Below are 26,111 nucleotides of genomic sequence, written 5' to 3'. Positions count from 1 at the left end.
TGTTATTGACACTGTCGTAGACTGACCAAAACAATTTTTCTTGTTATTGGGGTGGTATTTTTTAAAAAAATAGTGAAAAGTTTTTATTTACAGAGAGAACAACGTTTTAACCAGCTGCCAGAGTGTTGGTCACAACGTTGTTCTTGATACAGCAAAAAGGATAAAGAAAATTTTGTAAAGGTACATCTTTTTTGTATTTAAGATTACAGAAAACACACAAAGTAAGTTGAAAGCAAAATGTACTGAATAAACACAGGGAAAGCTTTAGCATCCTATTTTTAGCTTGTCGCTCATCTGTACTTTCAGTTTTGCGTGCACAGAAACAAAAAAAAACAAATAAAATGGACGCACTTTAGCATCTTACTGAAATTGATTAAAACAATTCTAAACTTATTTACTCTACATCGACCTGGAATGTAACGACACATGCAGATGCCATTTCTTAACTTTCTTGAGAGATATGGACCCGTTGTATGCGTTGATTAAGTTCGGCACATGTTTCCAGATCCTAGCTCTTCTTTGCCGTACTGTGAGATGTTCAAGGCAATGTGAGATGTAACCAAGATACAACGTTGTTCTACTCAACACTTTTTAGGGTAATTTCCAGAAACTGGCTTCTTTCTCTTGGATACATGGGGGTTTCTACTGTCCCTGAAGGCTTTTTACAGTCAGTCATATTGAGGTCTGTTACAACGTTCTTCTTGCAAACAGACGTTGAGTGGGGCAGTGGGTCTCATTTGTATAGCAAAGTTAAAACTAATATCGCTTCCGCTTTCATCATGCTTAATACATTTTTTCCATCTTCACACCATTTTCGACAAAAACATTGGTTACAATTTTGTTCGTGTGACCGGTTCAAAATATATTTACTTTCATGAATAAATCAGTTCATCTACAATTGAATACGATACTAAACTACGTACAATACAGATACTCATCTATGTATTGTCTAATACTTTTCAAAAGCCATTTCGTGGTTGTTCTCTTGTTTGTTCATTTCATTAAATAATCATTTAGTCTAATCGTTGTGATTAATCTAACGAATACGCGTGCAACCGAGGATTCCAGGATTTTCAACTTGGTATCTTAACATCTAGACACGTGGTGATTGTTCTTATTAAGTCCATTTTCGTTACCTCAATGAATATACTGCTATTCATCATCATTCTTCAGGGGCCTCCCCGATGGCGCAGCGGTAGCGTCGTCGCCTTGTAGTCAAGGGGTCCCGGGTTCGATACCGGTGGAGGCACATGGCACAGTGGTTCGGATCCCACTTTAAACCGTAGGTCCAGTCCCGATTAGTCTTACTGTGCATAAAGTGGACTTTACTCAAACCAAAATCATTCTTCAGTGCTTCCTGTCTCCGGGTGGGTTGCCATTAGACATTAATTTTGTTATTTTCTGCATGATGTTTCGAACGTCCACCTGGGTAACCAAGTTTCGATTCTCTGAATGTTTCTCTAGACTGTTTCCATGGTAAATGTGTACGTAGGGCAATTGTTGTAGTACAGACGCCTGGAGCTTGATTTCATTGCACGACTCCCATCTACGTTCAAGGTTGAGAGTTTGTAGAATCTTAATTCAACATCCGTATGTAGCTTCATCCAACATTGCTGAGGAGAAGGAAGAGATTCGCCTATTTTTTTTTACCTTCCTTCGCCTAACTGCTATACCGTCATTTACCGCTCTCTGCCCGTCTGAGATTGCTAGTATGTAACATAAGTTTTTATACTAAATTTATACTGAATTTGATTATTACTTTATCAAATGTGAATGTTGATTTCCAAAAATGTGTGTTTTCCAACAGAGATGGTAGCATCATATCGCTAAAACACGTGGTACGGATGATGACCAGCTGGGACTGGACTAACCGTTTGAAGTGGAATCTAAGTCGTTTAAACTGAACCTGTACTTGATTTCATGGTATTTAAACTTGACTGTAACAAAGATCATATAATTATCAGACTATCAAAAATAATTAGTTGAAAAGCAAAGAAAAATTGTACATAGTTCTGGCAAAAATTATTCTTTCTACATAAAGTAGTTACAGAAGTACTATCATATAGTTAGGCCTATGCTAAGAAAGACAGGAGTAGTAATATGGGAAAAAAAAGTTTCACCAAAACAACATTCACGTACAAATTATTGGCGAGAATAAAAATGCAGAAAACTGCACGCAATACCGTCGCAAGTGCTGATTAAATAAACATTAGAAGAAAAAAATTATCATAGATGTATGTTACCATATGTTATAAACGACCATCTACTTGTGTTTCAACTCAGGTTTTCGCTTTAGTCCCCTCTTGTAGTGCTTCACCTCAACACATAGAGCTTTCTAGAGTAAATTTTTGATAGAAGGTATGAATATATATAATGTGTGCATTGTTTTTCTTTCCATCTTTATCTTATAGCGGGTCTTTCGTTCATCTTTCGCTCACAAGGGACGCAATGCGATTTTGTGGCATCTTAAGACATCTTCCCTCCATTTCTCCAGATCCAAGCTAAGAGAGTTCAGAGCTGCACAAGAGTAAGTTTCTATGCCAAGAGAGGAGAATCTTGTCACTCCATTTTTTGGTCTCTCCTGCCGCATAGAAGCGAGGTATAGAAACAAGACAACCAGTCGGTAGTGTAAGAAAATGTTTTCAAAATACTAGTAGTTGAAAAAAAAGGATTGTAAAAGAGTAGTAGCAAATAGAGTTTCTGAAAACGTATGAATTTACACATAATATCTATCTATCTGGAATATCTATAGGGTTCCCTAGAGCTTGGTTAGAAATTTTCAAAGTGGTGATTAGCTATACCTTTAGATTTTTCTATAGAATTTTACCTATTTATTACTTCTAAGTTTTATTACTAAACCAGCAGTTTTGAAAAAAACTTTAATATAGAGGCAACCCAAATGGCTATTTTAAGTTATGCTTAAGAATCACTGGACGACAAAACACAATAACTTATTACTGATGTGCTTGACCAATATATGTAGAATGTTCAGGAAGGGTGCTACAGTTAAAATACGAACTTTATTATTATTATTATTTTAAATCCTTTACTACGATCAAGATATATTCTCCGGATACCGATAATGTGAGTTCTGAAACGACTCCCGCGAGGTTTGTAGAGGTAAAGTCTCCCCCATGGTTAGGATCGCTGAAATATCCTATCGCTCCAGGAAAACTTCAATATATTGCTCAAGTTAAAATTAATTTTGTAGAAGACATTTCTTTAAAATGGAAACTAGTGAAGTAAACTAGAATTAGGATAATATACACAAAACAAACTAATTTGTAATTCTTTTAATGATATTTCAAACGGAAACTAAGACATCTCATAAATTCTCTGTCTACTGAAAAATTATTTTGCATAATTAGAATGAGATAAATTAGTTTTGATTAGTAAAATCTGGATAGCTGTTAGAGCTGCTCGAAACAGCTTGTTCCTCATTCGGAATTCAGTGGCATAATGGCTACTGTTGAATATTTTCATGCAGATTGTCCCACTGCTTCTCCATCTATCCCTCCGAATTTGACAGTTCGAGGCTTACAGACAGCCACCACATCAATAAACTTTGTACGAGAGTGAGTGAAACCACTGCAGGCACTTACGTTAAAGTTGAAAATCTACAGCACTTTCATAAATGTTGAAGATTGTGACAGCGTCCGCTGGCCGCTTGTGGACACTCAACACACAGTTTATATAGCGAGTTTTAAATTATTGTCAAATCCTACATTATCCAGTGAGGTGTATTTTTCAGGTAGCCGTCGGAGGGTGTTTACATTGTGCTGATACCATTTCTCCCCTACACGTTCATTGATTAGTGACGGCGCTCAATATCGAGTGCTCGTCGTCATCGTTCTATTGGCTGCTTCACCCCACCCCCTACAACATTCCTTTTATGTTACCTCGACAGGAGACCTTATCGACATACGCCTGGAGTAAATCAGCTTCTAATAGTACACTTCGGGCATTTGTCTGAATTTGCAAATTTTTTCACAGCAGTGCATGTTGCAAGAATCAGGGAAGTTTGAATATCCCTTTATTTATTCTCTATGCATTTTCCTTCGTAACACACGAAACTGTGGCCCTAATGATCGATAACCGCCTTGTTGTACAGTGTATAACATTGGCACAACAGGCCGTGAGGATCAGGGCATACTTACCGACTGCCGCCCCCCACCTGCCTCAGTAGATGTGGGCAATTATCCAACCAGTTACGGGGTGACGTAAGTTCAGCACGACGAACTCCCAGTCATTGTATATTTCCATGACCGGGTTACACTACTCATTCGTAGCTCCTGAATTCCCTTACGATGGTGAGTGGCCACCGGTCTCATACACAGGCCGAAATCTGAGCAGAAAAGTTGTTAACGCTTTCCCAAAAGAGACTCAAACCTGCGTGCGTCCCGCAGTCGGAGCTCAAAGCATGATGCCTTAGACGACCACACCCACTGTGTATTATAGCAACCTAAAATTAAAGTGAAAACGTACATGCAAATTACTTAAATTATTCCTTTAATATGTATAGATCAGCTCGCAAATATAAAATAAAGATAACTATGCTTGATATTGTTCCCACCTAGAATACGTATTCATTGTCTGCTATTCCCATTCATTTAGTTACCTATAGCTCAGGGATAGCAGTGTAATATAATGATATACTATATTTTATTCAAAGAAGTGTAAACTATATTGATCTTTCTTTCATGCCTTCCAGTTTCGCCTTATGCGTATCATTGATTGATTGATTTAGTTGGTGTTTTAAGTCCACTTTATGCACAGTAAGGCTAATCGGTACTGGACCTACAGTTTAAAGTGCAATTCGAACCACTATGTGCCTCCACCGGGTATCGAACTCGGGACCGAACCCGTGACCACTTGATTACAAGGCGACGACGCTACCACTACGCCATCGGGGAGGCCCACCTTATGCGTATCAGTACATAAAAACTGATTGATCTATAGTGGTCATATTAAGGTGAAAACGGAAGTCCCCTTTCCCATTTTCCGTTTTGCCTTAAACCCGTAAAAATGTTTTAATTTGTTTTAATTGGAAAGTAAATATATAAATAACAGTTTAATCTTGTAAGGATGTTGTAACAAAAAAGTTATAAGAGCTGCTGTGTATTTATGTGTAGCAAAAAAGCAAAATCACTACATAGGTTTACCTGTTCACTACATGCTTATACCATTTTGTGTGTGCTCTAAAATAAAAATAAAAAATATAGTATTTAATGTGTAATTAAACAAATTTAATTTATAAAAAAATACAATTTTGTACAACTTATACATTTCAGGAGTTCCACCCTTTGTACAAACATTTAACATACTAATAGGAGAATTATAACTTTCTTATCTTAAATTGATTTTCTAATTGATTGATTGATTGATTGATTTTACTTCGCATTTCTGCCACTTTTAGCTAATCGTGCTGTACTAACCACTCCGCCACGGAGGTTGGCAATTTCTAATTTCTAATTGAAAATTATTGAATAATGGTAATATAACTGTGATGCAGATTTGTTGTTTTAATTCGATTTTATGTACAGAAAGGCTAATCGGGACTGGGCCTACAGTTTAAAATGGGATCCAAACAACTGTGAAATGTGCCTCCACCGGGCATTGAACCCACTCACAGGCCACATAAACGTATAGAGAACATCAAAACAAACAACCTATCTCAGTAACATTCTTGTCGTTGGTGTGCCCTTTAGGCTCGACGAACGTTGAAAAAAGTCGTTTTTCCACCTTTGTGCTTGCAACCTAACTAGCATTTAATCGGATCTGTGATGTTTCTTCCTGGAAGGAAGCATTATCGTGGAGTAGGAACCAACTACCCCGTTCAGGTTACTAATGTCGGACATGGTCAGTTATGTTTCATAATCATTCAGAACACTAAAATAGTAATAGCCAATTACAGTTTCACCCTCTGGAACAAATACACGATGAATAATACATTTGCTGTCAAAAAACAACAACATTGTCTTCACCTTTGAATTTTAGAGCTGCATTTTCTTGCCTCTTGGTAAATTTAGCGACTTCCGTTTTGCGATTTGTAGTTTCAGAGAAGGGCCATAGTGAAAATGCTCTGTATTTTCCTCAACAACAATGACATTCAAGTCGACCTCCGTGGCGAAGTGGTTAGCACAGCTTGACGAATCCTGACCTGAACATGAGTATTCCTTGTGAGTGTCCTTTCATCAATTTCATCATATCATCACTCATCCTCATCTTCGCGGTTAGACAAAAGTGACAGAAAATCTAAATAGAATTAACTCAATCAATTAATTACTTGCAAATTAAACTTTACCTTTTATTAGGAATTTTGCTTTTTATTTTTTTTATTGAGAAACAGTTTTACTTTGACGCTGTTCTGAATCGATTTGGCACGACCGTTGTCGGTTGTGTACAGTCATGGAAAATAGTTCTTGGGCCACGAGACCTACGATATCGTAACATCTTAAAGCCTGTTGTCTATGCAACCCAAATAACAAAATTGTCGCTTGGGTTTGCCTGGCGGACCTGGATTCTCGGGAATGATTGAGTATTGACAGCAGCGTGAGTCATACTCCCAGGCCCAGCCATAACAAACAACAGCTGGGTGCCGTGAGACCACCAGAAAAAGTTTCAGGAATTGGTTTCTTAACAACAGCTATTCGTAAGAAAATGTTCTCTTTACTGATATTAGAGTCATTGTCAAGAAAGTTCACTGAAATGGTGGTTTTCGTCGAATCATCATCGCGCAACATATGCTGTCAACCCAGAAGTCCTTGAAAAAGATTGGAGTTAAAAACAACTACTTGACAAATGATAAGACTAATCGATATTAATTAGTCCCAACTTAGAATTTTGTGTAAGACATGGATCATCATGTCCTATCATCCATTTCATAACTTCATTAATTATCCTCATCGCCTTTGTTGACGCCAAGTGCTATAAAAACAATATAAAATAAGCAAAATTAAGAAATTAATAAATGACATTTTCAGCGATTTCACGCAGCGACTCAGTTGCTTGTAGACAAAGTTTCATTAATCGGGAACCAAGGGCCCCCTCGTTGTGCTTCATTGTCATTTTCCCTCCACTTTGCCTGCCGCGATTAACCTGATGTTGATTAATGCACAATCCACAAAGTGCACCAAAGCGGCGCATATTATGAATAGGTAAACTATGTGATATTATGCTAATTTACAATTTAGTAATAAAATGTGAATTGGGGGGTTTCAGTTAAGTGGCTGCACATCCATTACGTAATCGCGATATCATCAAATTGTACGAAGCGTGTCTACACCTACGTAAAGTGTCAGTCCCCGTCATAGGCGTGCGCAGACCCTCTGATTAGAGAGGGATAGCCTTGATTATATTTCAGGCCGGAAAAGAATAACGTAATTTCATCTCACTTGTTTAAATTTTATTGCATGGATGGGTGTGTTTATATATACACCCCTCCCCCCGCCCCACACACACATATAAATACATACATACATATATATATATATATACAACACACACACACACACACACACATATATATATATATATATATACCAACAGTAAAAATCATATAAATTGTCTCTCAAATCTGCGCGTTCCTTTTCCTCCAAACAATTGTTCATGCACTTAAGAAAAAACCTTTTAGCAGCAGTACTTCACATCACCCCCATTCACGACCGGATCAAGAAAGTGTGGGGCGTTACCCCCACACCCCCTATACGCCTTCATGGCGTGGTGCTATGCACCGGGGAGCACTTTACTTTTTTTTTACTTCTCTCCTCGGTAATATAAAATGCATTACAGAAAACAAATTGCGAGCAAAGCGACCAATAAATTTTCAGATCCAAATTTTTGCAAAATGAAAACAATGTCGATTTAATATGGGAAAACAATTCATGGAGCGCCATATTATTCTCTTTTGCAATTTTTTTCATTTACGTAGATCGTTTGGCGTCCAGGGTTAACTCCCGTCGACCCCTATCTACGGCTCTGAAATTGACTAGACTGCAAGAAAAGCAGACATTGAGAGCGAAGCGAACAAGAACATTTTACAAAAGGTATTTATATTTGTATAAAATTTGAAATCAAGGGGGCAATTGCAGTTCTGTCCCCCCCCCCCCCGCAGGTGCTCTTGGCAGTCAGGAAGAAATAATGCAAGAAAGACGTGAAAACAAAATCCATCTTGAGTATCCTTTTGTCCTGTTACTCTTCTGCTACTCTTGCTTTCTTTTACTTCTATGTTTACCCCCTAAAATTGATTTCCGTTCAAGGTTGTGGGGGGCTGTGGTTTCGCCACTGCACCCCCTTCCCCCGTAGTTGCCTTTAGTGTTGCCCACGAGACGAGACTTTGGCCTGTCTCGTCTCGTGGAAATGCTGTGAAATGCTGTCTCGTCTCGAAAATATTCGTTTGTCTCGGGACACATGATAAATCTCGTCTCGTCTGGAATTTTTAAAAGCCTGTCTCGTCTCGTCTCGTGGGCAACACTAGTTGCCTTGAACTTTCATCGGCTTGAAAATACTTATTTTTCTATAAGAGTATAATATAGTTTAATAATCTATCCTAAATTTCTAGGTGAAAATATAATAATATAGGGGCATAGATGTCTGAAAGGGAGGCAAGGATTGCCACATCTTCCCCTTAGAAAACAAATGTCAACCAAAAAGTACGTTTTCACATGTACAGTCATAATAATTTACATTAATTATTGTAATGAGGATGCAGGAATGCGATAATGCAACACTATTATCGGGGTAATATGCCCCATGGAAAAATACCTTGCTTGTCTCTTCGTGAAAAAAATCTGCAGACGTCCATGATTAGGGGTGCATTTGCCCTCCCCCTGGCCCCATGGGCGCACGCCTATGATCCCCGTGATGGAATATGTAGCGCAAAGCCAGGGCTTTAAGATCAAATTTGTTTTGTTATTGTTTTTATTAGTAATTACCTCAGTTTTCTTCCTCTGAAGTTAAATTATTCATGACGACGATTTATGATTACATTAAAGACATGAATGAACATACACAATGAATCCATTTTGGTCGGAACTCGAACTCGGAACCTTGTTCGGCAAGAAATAAAAATATCCATAAGGCATGAGTGTTTCATTGGAGATGTTCCTCTACTTCCGTCATTTTATCACTAATATATTTCTTTAATATACAATAATAAGTCACAACTACCTAAAAATAAATATTATTTTGCATTTTCACATGCATGTTTTTTTACGGTTAGAGTGTGAACTGTCACGTGTTTATTTACATTGTTCATTATGTTTCGTGTGTAGTTAAAGATAGGAAATATGCTTGAGGAACGATTAGGGCTATAAGAATTCCGTCCGTGACGGAGTGGTTAGCACAGTGCGCTACGATGTCTGATGTCCTGGGTTCGAATCCCGTCGTGCGTATGGGTGCTCTTTGTGAGTGCCCCTTCATCAATTTCATCATATCACTCATCCTCGTCGTCGCGATTAGCAAGAGGTGAAAGAAAAACGACGCTAAATAAGAAAATAAAAAGACTTATAAGAATCAATCTTATTTCCGGACGTGTCCTACATTTTATGGTTGTGTCTGGCCTCCGGAAGGAATTTGAAAGAAATCTCAAATGTCTTATACGTATTTTGAGCATCACGTAACTTCAAATTAGATGGAGAAACAGAAAAACTTAGGGAAGTCTAAGATAACGTGGTTCCTTGGAGAAGTATGCTTAAATCAAAGAGTGTGCATGGTTGCTACTGGATGTTCGGAAAAACAATTACAATCCCAGCTCAGAAATTACTTCACGATTTTCTAGATCCGAAAAAGTCCGGATATATGTATAAAAATGCTTACTTTGTGAAGTTTTATCGATATAAGTGTCGGTAATTTGTTCGAAGTAACAAGTAATTTTTCCCGTTATTGGAGAAATAAGGCACACAATTCTGTTTTTCCCCAGTGTATAGTAGTTTTTTTTACATATTAATAAACAAGAACTTCCAGACTTTGTTTATGAAATTGTGAATTTTTTCCTTCCCGAATTCATGGATTGTTTTCTCTTCCTGGCCCCACATCGACGAACAACGTTCTGTCTTACATACACAAGTTGAAATCACATACAGCCGTGCTATTAATTAGCAGTTGAGGAATTTTGAACTCAATCGTTCACTTCAACATTAATTTTTCAGCTGAAGATGTGTCATATTCTCGTTATATGCTAAGATATCCTAGTAACCTATTATAGTTACTGCAAATACGATCGTGTTCAACATTTTGAGACAATTTGTCCTACTTTCCGCTGACGAGTGATCTGATAGCCCTATGTGTGATGAGAACTGTTTTTACTCAATTTCTGATATAATTTATTCCAGCATTTCCTTAAACTTCTATTACCTTGTTATTACCTCCAATGCTTACACAACTTTTCCTTCGTGCTCGACCTTTGGATTCAGAAATGTTTACAACACTCCCATCTCCCGCGTGTAAATAGCAGGCAACAACACTCTGGGAGACCATAATGTATACAACTTGTTTACTACATATTTTACGAAAATATTAGAATGTTAGCTTGATATAACTGTGGATTGGAACGAACGAAATAAAATACCTGTTTTATACGCATACTGGAACGAGCGCAGGCCTGCTGTGAGTCACTCTGGCAGTGAAGGTCACTGATCGAAGCAATTGGTGCTTGCTTACTACAAGCAGGCGCCTTATCTTTCCTCAAGGAAACACGGAAATCTTAGTTACTTTCCTTCGCTAGACTAATGGTGAACATTTACAGGAACGTAAGGAGTAGTATCGTATTCTATTGGAATTAGATTTCGTGGTGTTTAAAAGATATCATAACAATATGTAAATCTCTTTTGTGACCTACACTGAACTTATTTAAAGTTTCATTGACATGTGAAAGCGGAAATTTAGAGATCCTTCTTCCTTACGATTTCTAAACAACCGAAGAGTGTGGTGAACGTGAAACTACTTATTGTTCGCATCAACGATATGCATTATACAAATGGTCCTTAATCAAAAACCCTATTACATCACAGGAAGTGATATTTAAAACAATTCTACCACGTATCCAACGTAACCAATATTCAGATTGATTCCAAGCTTCTGTTTGGGTTATTTTGTGTCGCATTTTCACCTCTTGCGATAATCGCGACGACGAAGATGATGGGTAATGATACGAATGCAATGCTACATCTAAGCCTCAACAGGTTTCAAAAATGGATCCTCTGGCTTTGTAGAGAGTTACGGTGATTTTGATTTTTATTTTCATTTGGTATTTTAAGTCCACTTTATGCACACAAAGGCTAATCGAGACTGCATCTACAGTTTAAAGTGGGATCCTAACCACTGTGTCTCCACCGGGTATCGAACAGGGGACTCCTTGATTACAATGCGACTCCTCTACTACAGTGCCATCGGGAAGGATGAGAGAGAGAGAGAGTTACTGTGACTACGATAATGAAGAATTGAAAGTAGCAGAACGCCTAAGCTATTCTTTTGTCAATATTGGAATCGTTAATGAATGTTATGAATGTCAGTTCAAATTGAAAAAAATAAACTACTTGTAAAAGATTTCCAGAGTGCCGTTACAAATCGTTAATTTTTCTCTTTCCACACATTACTTTGCTACTATGTAGATATTTGCATGCTAAGATGTAGAAAGTGCTGCATTTTCAGTGTTTGGAATTGCGATTTATTTCTGAGAATGGAGTGAGTAGTGGGAAAAGGATCACCTCACATGTTTGGATTATACCTCCCCGCCAAAAAAAGACACAAAATATATATCGGCTGTTGTTCTTACAAGGAAATATAACATGTATGAATTGTCTCAAGAAATATTGGAGCCTATTCACATCCCTACGGAACTTGGAAGAAAGCCCACGTAGAGATTGGGAAGTTTTGTTACGACAAAATTGGGATGTATAGTAAATTAAAAAGCAAAGTCCTACCTTGTGCTTTGCACCAAGCCATGAAGGCGTATAGGGGGTGTGGAGTTAGTGGAGTTAGGGCCCCACGCTTTCTTCATCAGGCGGAAGGTGGGAATGATGTGATCAGCACCACGCCCCTGGCCGACATACCCCCCCCCCCCTTCCCCAGAGTTTCCTCCAGGTACCGACTTTATACGACGCTGGGTGGGCACCGAAGCAGATTGAACAGGTGGACAAAATCCCGATTATCCCCCGTCGAGGATCGAACCCAGATCTCTCGCATGGTAATAAAACGCCCTAACGACTGTGCTACTGCGGCACATACAGTAATTAAGGCAAGAATTGTTTTAGCGTTTCGTTCAACGTTTTTAGGGGAATCATTTTCGGAGATATAACGGGTAGCTCTTGTCGATTCTGCGACCTGGGTTGAGAAAAGGCGATTTTCTGACGAAGAACAACATTCCACCTAACAAGTCACGTGACTTTCCTACATTTCCTGTGCCTGTTGGCTTTTGCATGAAAGACGAGTTGCTCTTGAGACAGACAGAATCACCCGATCACCTAATGGTGCAATGTGTGTTGCCTACCCTTCTGGCATTATTTACTGCCATTAAAGTCTTATGGGGAAGAACTTTTTTCCACCACTGTACCACTGGCACCACTGGCATTCTCCATATCAAGTGCAGATTCTATTAATTCAGTCGAACTAAGAGGAGTGGAGTGACACCTGGCTGCCTAGATTTAAAACTTACGATTCCATGCGAGTTTTATGGTATATTAGAAGATTACGTGACTTCTACGTATCTTCGGAGTTATTAAATATTACTTTTAGGTAGCTAATTTGGAATATACCAGTATATATCGAAATTGATTACTGAATAAAATTCTTCTTCATCGTGAAAATAAAATCGTGTATGCCATTTGAACAACAGTCAAGTAAGTGCCTATCACCAACACCACAATTTCGTTATACTGGGCATTTATATCTTGTTAGTGCATACAAACAAAGAAATAATAGATACCAATGGATATGAAGTTAACATTAGAACTTCTAAACCTTGTTATAATATATTAAGTAAAACAATTAAGGCACGTAAAAATCAAAACATGTTCATAATTCCTAATTCTGACACTTTATATTCTACAGATCCTTCATCTTCTTTTCGATTCCAATTGCTAGTAAGGGTAATTAGGAATTCATTTTTCCCAATAAGTTTTCTGTGCCACAAGTACAAGAAAGAGAATGCTGAGAAAATACACCCCTGTATACTGAGTGAATAGAAGCAATATATTAAAGCCAAATTCCACTTATGAAAATGTTCATTTACACATAAGATCGAAAAAACGTTCTAACTGACTGACAGTCAAAATTACACGTTAAAAGGATGGACGTAATTAAGGGACAGCAAAGCAGTAGCAAGTAATCTCAGTAAAATATTACATTCCTCACAGAACACTTTTTAAACACTTTCCACTCGTCCTTCCTGTAATTACATTTAAAACTGGACTTTCTCCTTCTCATTGTTATCATTGTTACTGCTGGTCACTACTTATTCAACTCTTTTCTGTAGTTGTAGCCTGACACTACTTGTACACATTCTTGCCCATATGTTCGCATATGAGAGACATTTTGGAGACATTATTTTTCCACGGTTGTATGGATGTATGCATAGGACCTAGAATTTTTCCTGGGAGGGGCACACAATTTGTTTTAAGCATATGGAAATACAATGTTCAGATTTTTCTAGATATGAAAAATATATATACTCGTAATATAAACAACAAGGATTAGTTTTAGGTCCAGTTTGTAGTCATACGAACTAATCGGGACTGTACCTTCAAACTAGAATCCGAACCATCGTGCAATGTAACTCCACTAGGAAATTAACCCAGCCCTCTTTGATCATAAGATGATAACATTAGTCTATTTTTGTGAAATGGAAATAGTTCTACATTAACTTACATTAACAATGATTACAGCAAAAAACAAATGAGCTACATCTAGTCCCGATTATGAATTTGTGCTGAACTCTGCTTATTCATTTAACATCTGGAAAAGAATTGCTCCAACATTTTTTGTTCATTGTAATATGACGTTATCTATAGATTTTATAATAGATAGTCACCCCTTTTGGGAGGGGTACGTGCGCGTGAGTCCCTCCCACTAAATCTACCAATAGATACATGTGTGTGTAAAAGGTTTCTTTATCATCAAATGCATAAAATTGGCATTTAAAGTTTATTTCTTTGGTGGCCGCGGTGGCTCAGTCGGTAACGCGTCTGACTACCATGCTCAAGGTCCCGGGTTCGATCCCCGGCCGGTTCAAATCCGGGAACTTTTCTAACGGTGGAAGCGGCCCCGGCGCCCACCCAGCGTCGAATAACATGGGTACCTGGGGGAAACCCTGGGGGGTAAAGGCGGTCAGGGGCGTGATGCTGATCACATCACCCCCACTCACGACCGGATCAAGAAAGTGTGGGGCGTTACCCCTACACCCCCTATACGCCTTCATGGCGTGGTGCTATGCACAGGGGAACACTTTACCTTTTTTACCTTTTTTACCTTCGATGTGTTAATTACCATTCTTTGAATTTTCCAACAGAAGTAAGAAGTAAGCCTCATGCATCTATGTTTAGATTCGAATTTCTGGGATAAAACCGTCAGCTCTGCTGTCAAGAGATATCACCCTTATTTGAAACGGAGGCTCGTACTTGAATTGGAAAGCAAGATCCCAAGTGATGTGCAATGACACCAACCAGAAATTGAAAATCTGTCTGTAAATTATAAAAGTCACTAATTGTGTGCTTGATGTCATTCCTCGCGGTGTATAATAAGGAAAAAATATGCCCTATTGTTTTAAGTGCGTACATTAAATAGACATAAGGGTATTGTACAAAAATGAATGAGCAGTTCTCTCTAGGAGTGGTAGAAGTGATTACGGTAAAGATACAATCGGATATTATTTCTATGTGTAAGTATAAAAATATACAACACGTAAAAGTAAACTCTGTAATAATTAATATTCTAAGCAAGTTTTTTTAGGACCGTGAAGGAAAAAGTGATAACGGTAATAATGGGTGGTAGGGAACGGAGGATGATGTCTGAAATTTGTTTTTTTTTTATTTATTATTGTTATTATTATTTTGTATTATTATTATTTATTTCCTTGTTTAGTAGAATTTGGATCCATTATGGTCTAGAACTTAATTGTGTGGCTTTAATGAGTTTTCCTCAACTGCTCCTCTCTCGCATTCATTCATTCTAACAAGCCACAAATGATTCATTGTCTTGTCTTGGCTTGTAGACGACCAATGGTCGATTGTCAATATTATCAGTATCATCTATGTACTACAACTTCTGGAATATTCAGGAGAATTACGTAATGAGGTATCATGATGAAACACTTTTGTCCTTGTGGAGGGGAACTCATCGCTGCATGACATCATCTTAGATAGTGAATTGCCATGTTATTCACACGAAAAATAAAATCAATTTTGGCAACAGCACGAATGAATGCATGGTGCTCCAATCTCTCAGAAATCTAGGGAAGTGAAGGAAGGGCTAGATACTGCATTTAAGCATCTCTTTGACAGGAAAATCAATTCTTGTCAAAAGTGTGGCTTGAAATGGTTTGACATATTTGTGTTCCACCTCTTAATACATCCAGTAAAAAAATCTATCGATTAAACATATGATTAAGTTTACATAGTATTATGATATCAGTCCCATGAGGAATTGTAGCATTTTCTGGCTAAACGCATAAACGTAAGTACACCATTGCCTTTTTAAAACACTCCACTTACGGAGGATATGTGAAGTAAAAAAAAATATTCTGAATAACATTTATAGCAATTTTGTTACGACTATTGTATTTTAAATACACGCACACACACATACATAAAGCTAGATTATCATGTACCTTTCCAGCCTTGTCCTGTTGCAGTTTTCTATTCTTAAACCGCTCTCTTAGAGCACCATCTTGTTCCTGGCAAATCTTAGTGTTACTGTCATCAATTTCTGCTCACATATCGTTCTTCCCTTCCTTGAAAAATCACACGATATTAACCATTATCTCTTATTTTTTGTTGTGGATAGACCACTATCATCCTTAACATGTTGTTTTATGGAAAATTTGTTTAACTTCAGCATGTATTTTTGGCCCATCTCTTCACATCTCTAAATAGAATGAATGAATATTCTGCTGATGGTTCGAACCACAAACTTCATGGTGAGATGAATTAGACCACTGCGTTAAGATATTCGGGAAAACGTAAAAGACGTTCGTAAATTTGGAAACTGGAGATCGCCAATGCCACACGTTGTTTAATGTATTCAAAATTTGAAACTGGCAAAATTTATTCCTGAGAAACGGAATCTCAAATTTAGCCGAATGTTGTGTTTGAGAACTTACTTTAACACATTATCTTTTACATGTAGTAGAATCTACACGGTACGATGTTTCTGTCCCAATGTACTGCATCCAAGATAATAAAAACTAGACTATAAGGATCGATAACGTATCAATTCCCATCAGTTCTGTTATCTGGCTTTCTAGATCTGAGTTCTCACAAGGACTAGAGCACTAACCATTCGGTTAGGCGGGATCTCATTTTAGATATATTGGTATCATCTCAGAAGTTAGAAAGCAGATTTGGGTTCTTTGGAATGGAGGAGGCAGTGGTGTCTGATGCTATAGAGTTCTTGACTTTCAAGATATTCCGTGTTCCTGATGTTTATTAACATACTTATCCGTTTAACACAAAGCATAGCAGTTCATGTTGTGCAATAGCTTAGGACAGAAACGTCTCGTTTAACTAGAAGCAAATATTTACTCTGCTCAGTTATCAATAGTACTTCCTACACACATTCAGACTTGACTGAAATTAACGTTTTATTATTTCTCTAGGAGCACAAACAATAAATGATCCCGACATAATGCAAAGACAAACTAATTACACCTTGTTTGGCGGATGTTGTTAAATAAACATATCTTAAAAGTTTGGAGAACTAAGTTGAATAATAACATATTTAAAGTGCCATTGCATAATGAAATTAACACAAAAGATAAGTGCTGGGCGTGTCTGTGTGTCTGTATGGAGTAACTTTACATTTCGTTAACATAAAACACACGCACTGTCTGTGTGTATATATATATATGTGTGTGTGTGTGGTGTGTGTGTATATATATATATATATATATATATATATATATATATATTGACTAAAAAATTAACAAACAGCTATAATTGCATCCCAAATATAGGTTTATAACACCATTGTTCAAGTTACAGCACACATATTTTTCACAGAATTCACCACTATGTATTTAATAGTACCGAGTCGTGGGGAATGAGTGACTCACCATGTGTATTTTTGGAACCATACGACGCCATACATGTATTTTCAATGTCCACGTGTGCTCACATTTCATGATGTTTTCATTACTTATATAGTATTTTAATCTATTTAGGTTAATCGCAACAACGGAAATGGATGATGAAGTGATGAAGTAGATGCATAAATTAATTAAGATTCAGGGTGTGAGGGGTAACCGTTTTCACAAAAGTTTGAAATGCCAATTCGTACATTTTAGAAACCGCACGCTTGCAAGCTAGCCAGGCTCTGGTACCTGGATTCAGACATGAAAGACAGTAATTTAAGTTGTGTCTGTTTCATATCTGTGCACCGTGAAAAGGTACGTACAAAAAGTCAAATAACTGTTCATTAACAAAGTTGTAGATTATTGAAACGAAGCGAGTTGAATCCCGTTTCTACTTAGATAGTGGACTCAATTCTGTACTTGACGACAATGCCAAGGGATTTTCAATACAGTTTCAATTTATGATTTATATAATAATAATAGTAATGAGTGAAACATGAGATTATTATGACAGAAGGGCAAGATATGAAATCTAACTTTGCCCCCAATACTCGAAGTGGAAATTTCTAGCTGAGAGGATGCTTTACCTAATTTGGGCTTGCATGGATCAGCACGGAGTGTGTCGGAGGATGCCTATGCAAATTATCCTAGTGGGGGGCGATGCTTTATGAGATTTTTTTAGCTAGGGGAATAATATGCCCAGGTTCCTCCCACTTTGAGCACTGCTCACCGCCCCCCCCCGTCCTTGCTGGTATCTACTTCTTCTGGATAAGGAGTTCATCTCACACAAGATTATTTAAATTTAATACACTCTCTTTTAGTGTTCTATATCCAAACATAGAACCGTGGTTTTCCAGCACGTATCGGTAATCGCAGCAAGACAGCGGCATGTTCTTCTTGCCATTATGAATTTTGTATTCCATTCCTTCCGTTCATTGTTCCATCTCCTGCAATATGTACAATATGCACGTATATAATATATATATATATATATATACTGCTGGAAACAAGTGACGTGTTAAAAGTACCTGTCTCCTCTATTGTTCTGTACTGCTGATAGAAGATTTACTCGGAAGCTCATCATTGTAGTCATTACAAGTGAGCAAGAGTGGCCTTGTCTGGAATGCCTGCTGTCTTCTTCCTCTGCCTCTACCGAAGGTCGTCCGGAACGAAGGACGCCTGAAATTCCTCTTTTGCACAGAAGGTTCCTGGATGCGTCTTAGGGCGGAAGGAAAGCATAACTCGTCTTCTCCCACCCTTTGAAAATGTACAGTAATTTGTTTAATAGTTCATTGTTTTGTCGAAGTAAGACAGTTAATTTCTGTCTACTCTATGCAGAATTTTTGTTAGGCGGGGAATACAAATGCAATGTTATTTTGAATTTTTGTAGTTGGACTGTTGATAGGATATTGATAAAAGCTTCAAGGTACAGAATTCAATTAAGTGGTCGACTCTCCACTGAAGTTTCCGGGTTCGAATCCCGACCTGGCAAGAGTATTCTTCTTGGGTGTTCCTTCATCAATTTCATCATATCATCATTCATCCTCATCTTCACGATTATCCAAAGTGGTAGAAAGGAATATCAAATTAACATAATAATACTACTCCTACATTGGAAGAGGAACATAAATTAAGAGTATTTGAAAATTAAAAATATTTGGACCTGAAAGAGATGAGGAGACAGGCGAGTGGAGAACTACATAATTTGTATTCATGTCCAGATATTATTTGAATGATTAAATCAAGAAAACTTAGGGAGGCAGGCCATGTGGCACAAATGGGAGAGGGAAGAAGATTTTACAAGATCCTTCTTGGGAAACCTGATGGTAAGAGACCAGTAGAAAGACCAAGACGAAGATGGAGAGATAACTTTGAGATGGACCTAAAGGAAATCGGCAGGAATGGAAAAGAGTGGATAGATCTTGCCCAGGACAGGGAAAGATGGACGTCTGTGTTGCTGCAGCCATAAACCTTCGGGTTTGAGAAGGCTAGAGAGTTTGTTAGTAGTTACAGTGGAGTCGCTGTACTAACCGGTGTGCAATCACAGCACAGAACTAGTATTTTGACAAAATCCTGTTATCCTAATGGCTGCTTTTGGGAGGGGGATTTATAACGTTGTCATTTATTTCCCAAGCGGTGGGCTTAATTGGCTGTTTGACCGCGAGTTCCCTCGCAGGTAAACGCGGCAACAGAGAGTCACTGCCATAAAGGCGGTTCCCGCGCCAGATATATAAGAGCGGCGGAACTGTAGTAAATACTACTAATAATAATGATAATTAAACTTCTTCGTTTTTATCTCAGGCTTGTCAGAAAATATATCATGAACTTTTAATGTATTTGTTTTATAAACCATAAAATCTACACTGCTCCTTTCATGACACAAGGTAAATGCATAAACAGTTAAAACGTAAACTGCAAACAAAACCAGGCGATAGCTGGTAAAACAAAACAAAGACAAAATAACCAAACATGTAAAGTGACACTGTTGTTAGTGGTGCAGAGAGCCAATTAATACAATAATTAATTGGTGTGATTCAAAACAACAAACCTTAAATTCAAACAAGATATTTTTGAACTCAAGTTTTTAAATTATTACATTATGTGCCACAAAAATAGGTCAAGGAATTGTTTGGTTCTGAAATTAATCTGTCTTAATTTCTTTCTACTAAGCATGAATCACAGGGTTTCAAATTTTAAATTGTAACTACAATAGAAGTAAGAGCTTTGAAAATTTATCTAAGGGAGGTCCGCTGCATACGCACGTAGTCTCAATGGAAGTTTATCACTTGAGAAAACAATTTTTAAATATATCAAGTTATGAGGATGGCACAATTTTGGAAATCCAAATAGTCTCGCTATGGAAGCCTCTATGTTTACCATGAACACATCAAATTCAACTTCATCGATCTAAGATTTGAAACAAAAAAATGATTGATTTTATATCAATTTATATTGACCTATATCAAATCAAATACATTCTCCTATGGACATTTTATATTTTCGGCATTTCTGCAGAAATTACAATATTATCTCAACAAAGCTCTTTTTGTATCTTAACCGCAGCAAAGTTTACTTACCAAGACAATCGTCCTGCTACAAAAAGTTCGAAATGCGTATAGCATTATTTATTTCTCTATTATGTTAAGTAATTTGCAGTGCGTTTCTATGCACTATACTGTATACAGCACATTAAAGAATCGTCAGTACAATAATATTTCAATATTAGAGAAACAGTGAAAAAAATTATGCACATGCTTTAAATATAATAGAACATGAAGAATTATTTTATAACTGACGTTATTAATCAATATTTGGAACATTTTTCATGAATATAATCATAATCATTTCAGCAAAATGCCAAACGTGATGTGACGATTTTGACAGCATCCGAATTTTAAAACGTCCCTTTATTACTCTGTAATTTGTATATCTCATCATCACAAACAAATATTATACTATAGAATATAATCTTGATGCGACTTTCACAGAAACGGCAGCACTGTGACCGAAATTAACAAGAAAATGTTACAGATATGTTAACTTGCAAATTGATAATATTATTAATTTTATAGGGCACCAATACTTCAAGGAGTGTCGCAACATTTAATATTTTCAAAATTTAATATACATTTTTGCTTGTTAGGTCCGACGAACCTTACAACCTGCTTTCAAGTATTTACATGTAGATATTATAAACGCAATACATTTTCATGCACCAAATATTCCTGTAAAATTCCTGAAATTCATGAATCGAGTAAATGATCTAGTGAACTGCATGAATCAACATTATGAAAAAAGACTTAGAATTGGAATCTAAGAAACATTTCACCTGAATTCACATTTTTCTTGATTGATTTGGTTTATTTTACTTCGCTTTTCTACCACTTTTGGCTAATCGCGAAGATGAGGAGGATGAATGATGATATGATTCAATTAATGAAGGGACACTCACAAATAACACCTACGCCCAGGCAGGGATTCGAACCCAGCACCCCTTGCGTCGTACCACGCTGTGCTAACCACCCGGAAGCCGGTACTTTTCCTTGAAGTAATAATACAATAACGTCAGATGATAAATATCTTTGACGAACGATGGAACTATTATTGCACGTATAGCATTGCAAATCCATGCATTGAAAGTAAATGAAACATATTTGATTATATTCGTTTACCCGAAATCTTTCACTTTGTTTCTTGCCAGAGAAAGGTCTTCCATCTTGTTTGTGTTGGCACATTGATGGGACAAAATTGTTTCTTTTCTTTACATAGAGCGGCGGGAATGGCAAGGGGTAAGATTATAGGAGAATATTAAGTTCATCTTTGTTAACAAATTAATTGTTCATTTTGTTGAAGGATTCAAAATTTTCAAAGGAATATTCATTATACTATTATAGATATTTTTAACAGACGAGTTACTTTGATAATGACGCAGTCAAAAATGTCAATATTGTATTTTAAAAATTAGTAGGTTTAACAAACCTTAATGAAATATGTACGAAATATTAGATACTCTTCTTCTTGTGCTGTGACATGATGACAATGTCGTCACTGAATATTCATAATTCCTTTTAATAAAACAGTTAAAACAAAGAATGCGTATTTCTTTCACGTTCCCAAAACACAACATAGTATCCACTATTTTTTGTAACATACTTCATTTCGAATTATATCGAAAAGGGATATGCCTCTATATTATCCTGTGTGTCCGATATTTTATACAAGAAAACCCTCCACGTCTCCTGTTTCGTTTTGATTCTCGTATGTATTTTGAATTAGAAATGGTTCCGCACAGCACATACACACACACAAATATATATATACTATATATATATATATATACACATGTACATATATATGCCAACATACGAAGCCTACTTTTAAGCAGTATCCGCAGTTGTGGCATGCAGCTCTTATGCTTGCTTGCTTTTCATTCCCCCTCAATTTCTTCCCTTGTAATTGCGACATATATCTTACAATAATTCATTTATTTGTACACACATAAACACGCACGCACACACATAACTATTTAATAAGTTATTTTGCTCAGCGATACAAAATACTTTTTTGTAGGCAATTTTTCATTATAATATTTAATAGTCTTCTAAGTATTGTGAAACAACAAACACTTCAAAGTTCAGAAATATCGTATTGATGGATGCATCTCATATTTCAACTTCTTAATTACAACGTGCAATTAAGAATTAACACTGTTTAACGAAGAAAACTTAACTACTCACAAATTCAACACAATTAACTTGTTGAATTGTAATAGAAATGTTCAAAAACAGCAATGCTATTTTTGTTTTCGGTGGGTGTCATTAGAACTTTGAAACTGAGATAAAAATATCTTGCCACATATTATAGCTATACTATCCACACAAGACTTTAAATTCGTGTGAGTTGAAGAGGTTTCAATTTTTCTTGAAAAATAGAAAATGTTAGTATGTGCACTAGATAGAAAAGCTGCTCTAGTATTGCTTGTTTTATTTCTCTACATTTATATTTGATAAGTACAAGAAAATATAATTATTTATATTATTTATTCTAATTATTGTATCCAGCACATGAACCACATAATGATGCAAGTCTCGTCTGAAACTAATGATAATTATTTATTTTCAGAAGGGAAAGTCGATGTTTGGGACAATGTCTTCCACACGACAAATGACTTGTAGATTTCTGAGAGGAAGCTGAATGCGAAAGATGAAGGATAAACTTCGCCGTTCCAGTGAACGTCAGGAGCCTTAGAGGTCTTTTTTCACTCCTGGAAGGGTACTCACTTACGCCTACAACAGGTTATCGAAATAGAAGAAATGGTAGCTAGTCATCAGTGCAATTAAAGTGAAAAGTTCATGTAAAAGAAAAAAAGCTAAGAAGGCTTGTGTAACTTGTAAATGGACCTCATTTGAAAAAGAGAAGATGTCTGTCCCTTCCACCCCATAAAGTTTTGTCATATACATTATGTGGGCCTATATTTGTAGTTCAGTGTCAATAAAGAAAGTTGGTGAAGCATGAGTTTTATTGAATCTGGATCTGGTAGACTGACGAAAAATTGATATTTATAAATCAGAAGGGGGATGGGGGCAATGATGTATGGAAATATGGTGATAATGGATCCTACACGGTGTTTCCCATTCTTATCCAATATTTGGATTGTAATGCAGAATAAAATTACTGGAAAAAAACACTCCAAATGATGTACTTCTGGAATAATTTCAAGTTACTTTAAGGATATTATGTGTCATATTATTAAGTTATGTTAATTGCTGAATATTTGTTTTCTGATGAGATAAATTAATTTTCAGAGAGTGTTTAAGTCTTTGGTAGTGGTTCAGTATAATTTCAAACAGTTTGACTGTTCAGAGTTTCATAAGTATACGAGGTGTGACACAAAAAAACGGGATTGTACATATAATTCAGTCTACTAGCAGAATTAGTTCTCCGCGATGTTATCGCCTTCAAAGTAGTCCCCTTCGGCATTCACACACTTCTGCATTCGATGCTGCCATTGTTGGTACCATTTTTGAAAGTCAGTTTCAGTAAGGTCCTTCAGGAGCTTTTCCGTTTTTGCCTTAACGTCTTCAACTGAGGAAAAATGAGTTCCCTTAATGCCAGATTTAACACTAGGAAATAAAAAAAGTCACATGGGGCTAAGTCTGGGGAATAAGGAGGTTGCTCCATCACAGTAATGTTCATCACTCCACAACTGGGGCCTTTTTTCCTAATTTTTTCACGAAGTTTCCTCTTTTAAAATGCGTCGAACAGCTTCCCTATCCAAGTTAACTAACTCAGCCACTGCACGAACACTCAATCTTCGGTCACCTCGTATCACTTCACGAACTCTTGCAATGTTTTGTTCCGTAATCGCAGTTCGTGGGCGCCCTGCCCCGTACGTTCATTGTCATCCACACTATCCCTTCCCTTCGAAAACCGTTTATGCCATTCAAACACGAGTGTCCTAGACAAAGTATCATCCCCATAAGCCTCACTTAACAATTTGGAATGTTTCTGTTGCCGATTTCCTAAGTTTCACAAGGAATTTGATGTTGATTCTTTGTTCACTTTTCACACGAGACATTTTTCGGCAGAACACGGTTGCAGGTGTTCACTCAATGACGCAATACTCCCAACTGGCGAGACCGGGTGAGTCCAAACTTGCAGCACAGATAGACTAGGGGTGTCGCATGACGTCACCAAAACTGTTGTTGCCAACTCCTTTTTGTTTTTCACTTATGCAATCAATCCCGTTTTTTTCTGTGTGTGTGTGTGTGTGTGTGTGTGTGTCACACCGTATTTTGACTAAACCTCAATTTTTTCAGAAAAGTTGGCTTCTCTGAGAACTGAAAACACGTGTAGTAAGAAGTGTATTGTTTAATACTGCTTTCAAGTTTGGGGATTTTGTATTTAAGAAATCATTAAAAAATATATTTTTTAAAAAAACAAAATGAGTCAATTGTACATTTCATATGCTAACTTGTTCTAGTAATGTGTATTATTTACTGCGAATGTTTTGTGTCCTACACTTTGACTTAAAGACCTACATAATGGAACAGCATGTCATACTTTTACGTTACAGTTATTTGGCAATCCTATCCTTTTTTAAGGGCCTTCACACAGTGGTAGCGTCGTCTCCTTGTAATCAAGGGGTCCTGGGTTCGATGCTCGGTGGAGGCACATAGTGGATCGGATCCCACTTTAAACTGTAGGTCCAGTGTCTTAGTTTAAGTGAACTTAAAACTCAAACTAAAAAACTCAAAATCCTCTTTTAATGTAAACGTATCACATTATTCAAAAAGTTTATATTTTTGCTATAGTAGTATATATTATTCCATTACCAGGACCGATCCATAATGAAACAAATGAACAGATGCGTAGCACAAATGGAATATTAAAAATAATGTATGATACTACATGAACAAATATTCTAACGTGGCAATTCAAAATCATCTTTAATTTCCATTGCTTGGAAGTGGAGGTTCAGTGAGCGAAATATTCACTCTCGGCACCAAATTGTCTGATGCGAATTCTCAACGGGCATAACTGCCAGTGGCGCAGGAACGTTTTTCATTTGAGGGGAATACAAAATTCAACCTCCACACATACATATTTCTGAAATTGAATTTCTCATGCACCTATATATTTATATAGGGAGCATGGAAAATTCAATTTTAGAACAGCTCACACGAATTTCTGTTTTTTTTTTTTTTGTTTTTTAGTAGAAAGTTTTGATAAATACTTTTTATTTCTTTATTTTTTTAGAATCTACAGCTATTTTTAAAAACAGCTTTGAAAAACAAATAATAATTTCAGAACATATAAAGTTCTAGACCTCGCTCTTGGTTCATTTGTAATTTAATGGAACGGAAAATCAGAAGTTTGTGATATGAAACTCGAGAACAAGCACACATCTATTCATTTTAATGCAGAATGCGATTTGTAGGGGGATGGGAGAAATTTCCCCATCCTCTGCCTTGAGTAATCTCAACCTCTGCTTATGCACGACAAATCCCAACCAGGGACTCACTGGATATGTAAACGGTATTATTAAATATAATATACAAGGTGGTTATAATTAAAGTGACGGTGTTCAGAGTGGTACAGCACGGGCTGTAATGAGAGTAGCAGTCTGAAACTTCGTAGATATGCTAATAAAGCAATGCGCTCGCGAATTATGAAAAAAAAAAAAAAATAGTTCCAATTCTCGCCACCAGGGTAAAAAATGGCGCTGTAAGCAGTCAAAACGTGGTATAGTTACAGGAAAAAGGCAGGAAAGATCAAACACATGAGAACAATGGCTCTGGCATGTTTATTAGGAACTATGGTTACAAGA

The 26,111-nt window shown here is 36.9% G+C and overlaps 1 protein-coding gene across 1 annotated transcript in view; it reads left to right on the top strand.

The window, feature by feature from the left end:
• LOC145984470 (uncharacterized) overlaps window positions 1–23,279 on the top strand; it is a 212,764-nt gene extending 189,485 nt beyond the window's left edge. The window contains exon 6 of the mRNA XM_083118129.1: window positions 22,904–23,279. Coding sequence (XP_082974255.1) covers window positions 22,904–22,956 — 53 coding nt within the window. The 3' untranslated portion in view covers window positions 22,957–23,279. The remainder of the gene's footprint in view (window positions 1–22,903) is intronic.
• The last annotated feature ends 2,832 nt before the right edge of the window (window positions 23,280–26,111 follow it).

Source organism: Lepisma saccharinum, chromosome 2 (genome assembly GCF_977018435.1).
Source record: "Lepisma saccharinum chromosome 2, izLepSacc3.1, whole genome shotgun sequence".
Lineage (NCBI taxonomy): Eukaryota > Metazoa > Arthropoda > Insecta > Zygentoma > Lepismatidae > Lepisma > Lepisma saccharinum.
This window is presented reverse-complemented; position numbering and strand designations above follow the sequence as displayed.